Source organism: Sphaeramia orbicularis, chromosome 21, assembly GCF_902148855.1.
Source record: "Sphaeramia orbicularis chromosome 21, fSphaOr1.1, whole genome shotgun sequence".
NCBI lineage: Eukaryota > Metazoa > Chordata > Actinopteri > Kurtiformes > Apogonidae > Sphaeramia > Sphaeramia orbicularis.
The window spans coordinates 24,639,303-24,643,503 of NC_043977.1; the positions used below are offsets into that span (position 1 = coordinate 24,639,303).

General features: G+C 43.4%; 1 protein-coding gene across 1 annotated transcript; it reads right to left on the reverse strand.

Annotated features, from left to right (window-relative positions):
* Positions 1-230: 230 nt before the first annotated feature.
* LOC115413011 (protocadherin 8) lies at positions 231-3,874 on the reverse strand. The gene is made up of 4 exons (XM_030125728.1): positions 1,435-3,874; positions 1,235-1,305; positions 857-990; positions 231-718 (listed from the first exon to the last, which is right to left on the reverse strand). Exons 1-4 carry the CDS (start codon positions 3,790-3,792, stop codon positions 369-371), a joined length of 2,913 nt encoding a protein of 970 aa, XP_029981588.1. The 5' UTR covers positions 3,793-3,874; the 3' UTR covers positions 231-368.
* Positions 3,875-4,201: the final 327 nt, after the last annotated feature.

Below are 4,201 nucleotides of genomic sequence, written 5' to 3' on the forward strand. Positions count from 1 at the left end.
TTTCTGATAGCTTCAGGAAAATAATTTGTATTCAGAATATTCATGTTCCTTTGAAATTTCTCAATTAACAAATCTTAATTTCTAAATAATAATTGAATTGAGGTATGTCTACCTTCATATGATATCATAGTTAACAAAATATCTGAATATACAGCATGTTTCATCATTTTATTTTATTGAAAAAAGGCGCTGGTATAAAACATCATATCTACATATAATACAGAACTGAAACCAAAATATGTAAAAAATAAACACAATATGATTTATAATAATACCCATAAGCAATGTACATCTGTGTCGCATATAGCAGCACAGACTTTTACAAATATTTACATCTTTAGGGTACATCTCCTTTAGTGAAACATTATTCAAAAGATAGTTGCAACCTCAAATGCAGATGCCACTGTTACTATATTTGGACACTGATTGGGAGTTTCAGCGCTTCCCACAGCGGCATTGTGGTGTTGTTGTGAAAAGTAGGAAGGAAGGGTTCCTGTCCTGGAGAAACTGTGTAAGCTGCTCCTTGATTTTGGCCGATTTGTACCATAACCAGATTCCTTCCAAGAGGTAGGGAAGCCATGAGGATTACTGAAGACCGGTGCTGGGGAGAAGCCTATTCTGTAAGCGTTATCTCTGGTGGTCCTGACGCTCTGAGCTGGTATTGCACAGTAAGTGCCTTGGCCATCTCCAGATAAGCTGTTAGCAGCACTGGATGAACCTGAAAACACAGACACACACATAATGATAAGGATGACAAATCTTTCACGCAGTTATGCTGTTACTACCTTTTATCATTTATGTCATTTAGGGGGATGTTTTATTTAGAACTGTGAGATGTCCAAACTCCAAAACTCACTTTTTAGCCTCGGCTGGAAGGTACTAAAGTTCCTCTTCCCGCTGTCACCGCTGATATCAGAGTCACTGTCATTGAAGTCACTGTCGCCTTTGCCACTGTCCTTCACGCTCAGCTGGTCGGTGTTGCCAATGCCACTGCAAATACAATCAACAAATACTGTATGAGCCACCATCCCACCACATTAGCTTGATTATTGATGTGTTGTTTTTCCGGATACAAGTCCTGTCCCTTTGCTACTCATCTAACCTCATTCTGCATGAATGCTACAAGCAGATAAAAGTATGCTTAGAGCATGTTAAGTACTCTCTATACAGGAAGATTTGACTATGAATAAAGCATATCATATATGAGAAAAGACATTACACTGAGTTGTCTTACCTCACTTGCAAGCAATATTTGTCACTTTGCCACACAGATGTTGGTTGGAAATGCTTGGAGGGCAGGAACATCTAAGAGAACAAACAAAATGACAGCAGAGGGCTTAGTTTCCATTTCTGGCACTAAGATCAAGGCAGCACTTGAAAATATCACATGCATATGAAAATAAATATGAAAAAATACCCGTGCAGTTGACTCACCTTTGTCTCTGAGTCCCTACTCTTCTCCTCATATAGGCAGGAACCATCCAGAGATGAAGAGGTTCTCTCATGGAAAAAGTCTTTATGTCCAGTGTATATGTTTGTTCCTGCGGAGCCCATCATGGTCATGGGCCCGCTATCAAACAGGCTGTGACACACTTCTCTCTTGGAGCTGCGGTTTCTCGGCCTACGGCTGAGTTTGCATGTGACAACAACAACCACTATTGCAATCAGCAACAATGCACAACCCCCACTGAGCATAATAATGACAATTAGGGAGCCATCCAAGCTGAAGCCTTCTTCATCGCTTGACCGCAACACAATAACGACTTGGTCTTCAGAGGGCTCTGTGTCTGAGACGACAAACCTGATCGTGGCACCACTAGAGAGTGGGGACCTGCCATTGTCAGTCACAGCAATTTTCATTTCCAGCACGTCTCCAATTTCGGCTGTCAGCCATTGTTTTAAAGCAATTTCTCCAGTGTCTTTGTTCATAGTGAACAGCTTTGGGTCACCTTGTATAATTTGGTAGGAGAGCTCACTGTTCACTCCCTCATCCTCATCATCAGCTGAAACACGGAGGGCAAGAAATCCAGCAGGTGCATTATAAGGCAGAGGAATATCAGCAGAATCATTAAGTAGGACAGGGAAAGTAAAGTATGGGTAGTTGTCATTCTGATCTACAACTCTTATCTTAATCGTCGAAGTACTTGAAAGAGAGGGGGAGCCTCTATCTTCGGCTTGGATGACCAGCTCAATCTGCTCAAGAGTCTCATAATCAAAAGACCTTAAACTATACAAGGACCCTGAGAGTGAGTCCACAGAGACATACGTGGACACCAGAGATCCACCTGGAACCTCTGAGTCTATGAGTTTGTACGACACTTTGGCATTCTTTCCCATATCAGGGTCACGGGCGACCACAGTGGTTATGTATGATCCTGGAATATTATTCTCTAAGGCAGAGACTTCATAAACTGACTTGCTGAACAGAGGAGGGTTGTCATTCTCATCTGTGACCTGGATGGTGTACTGTCTGACAGTTTTGAAAGGCGGACTCCCCAGGTCCTCTGCCACAATTGTGAGGTTATACTCTTGGATTTTCTCTCTGTCTAAAGTGGCGGTGGTGATAATCATGAAGGTGTCTCCATATGCCTGCTGGAGGGTGAAATGCTCGTGCCCGAGGAGACTGACGCGCACGTACCCGTTTGATCCACTGTCTCTGTCCGAGGTGCTGATCAGAGCCACGAAACTTTCTGCCGCTGCTGCTTCAGTGATGTATGCAACACCGTCACTGCTGGAGGTCATTGGTTTGATGTTGATTTCAGGTGCATTGTCATTGACGTCCACGATGTCTATCACAACTTTGCAGCTGGAAGGGACTGAGTTTGCGCCTAAATCGGAGGCTTTAATATTCAACTCGTACGACCTCCTCTTCTCATAGTCAACCAACGCCTTTAAAGTCACATCACCGGAGTGGGAATCGATGTGGAAAAGGCGCTCAGCTTCAGGTGTTAACCCATCACCAAATGCGTAAAACACCTCCCCATTAACGCCGTCGTCAGGGTCAAATGCGTGCACTTTAAGAACCCTATGACCCACTGGAGAGTCTTCATTCAGCTCCACTTTGATAGATCTGTGTTCGAATGTTGGGCTGTTGTCATTGAAGTCCAACACTTTAATATTTACAGTCACTGACCCAGACTTTGGGGGCACTCCTCCATCAGTGGCAGTCACTTCTATGGTGTAGGAGTCCTCCACCTCTCTGTCCAGCTCCTCCATCAGGACCAGCTCAGCATACTTCACCCCATCCTCCCGATCACTCACCTCAATAACAAAATGATTAGAGGGGGATATGTTATAGGTCTGGATGTAGTTTTCCCCAACATCCTGGTCCAGAGCAACATCCAGAGGAAATCTGGAGTTCACGGGTACATTCTCTACTATTTCAAGGCTTGATTCATTGCGAGGAAACACAGGTGCGTGGTCGTTGATGTCTTTTACTTCGATTTCGACGTGGATGAGTTGGAACTTTTCTTTAGAGAAGGCCACAATGTCAAAGGCGATGAAGCAACGCGGAGATCTGGGGCAGAGCTGCTCTCGATCAATTCTTTCTGCAACGCTCAGAAGTCCGTCTATCTCCCTCATTTGGATCACAGAAGAGTTGCTTTCTTGCATGAAGCGGAACGATGTCTCAGGGTCTTCAGCTGGATCAATCTTTAAATCTTGAGACAAATTTCCTATTTGTGTCCCGGGCGCGTCCTCTTCATAGGTGAAATACCGTGTAGTTGTGCATTGGATAGTGTGTGTGAGGAAAACAAACACTAGTCCAACTCCTCCAAGTCTGAAAAATCCCATGTTGAGGGTGTAAAAAAAAAAAAAACACAGCCACACAAAGTCATAAATAATTCAAGTAAATCCCAGACCTTTACCCTGTCAGATGAACTGACAACTGAGTTGAACACGGAGTTAACTGGACTATAAACCCCGGCATATGCAAATAGCCTGGCCCATCGACCAATGGCCTTGCAGGGGTTCACCAAATGGAGAACGTTTGGCTCTGCAAGAGACTGCTGCTCACTGTTTAGGGTGCAAATGGTTTTTAAGATAAAGTTGTTGTTAAGCTTTAATCAGACAGATAATAGTGTTACTTAAATTAATCCACCCATGGCAATTAATTAACAAGAAAAGTCAGTTAGAGGGATGTTTTAGAATAGAGCATCAAAGCAGATCTACATGTTGGGTGTGACAAAAGACTGATAATTCT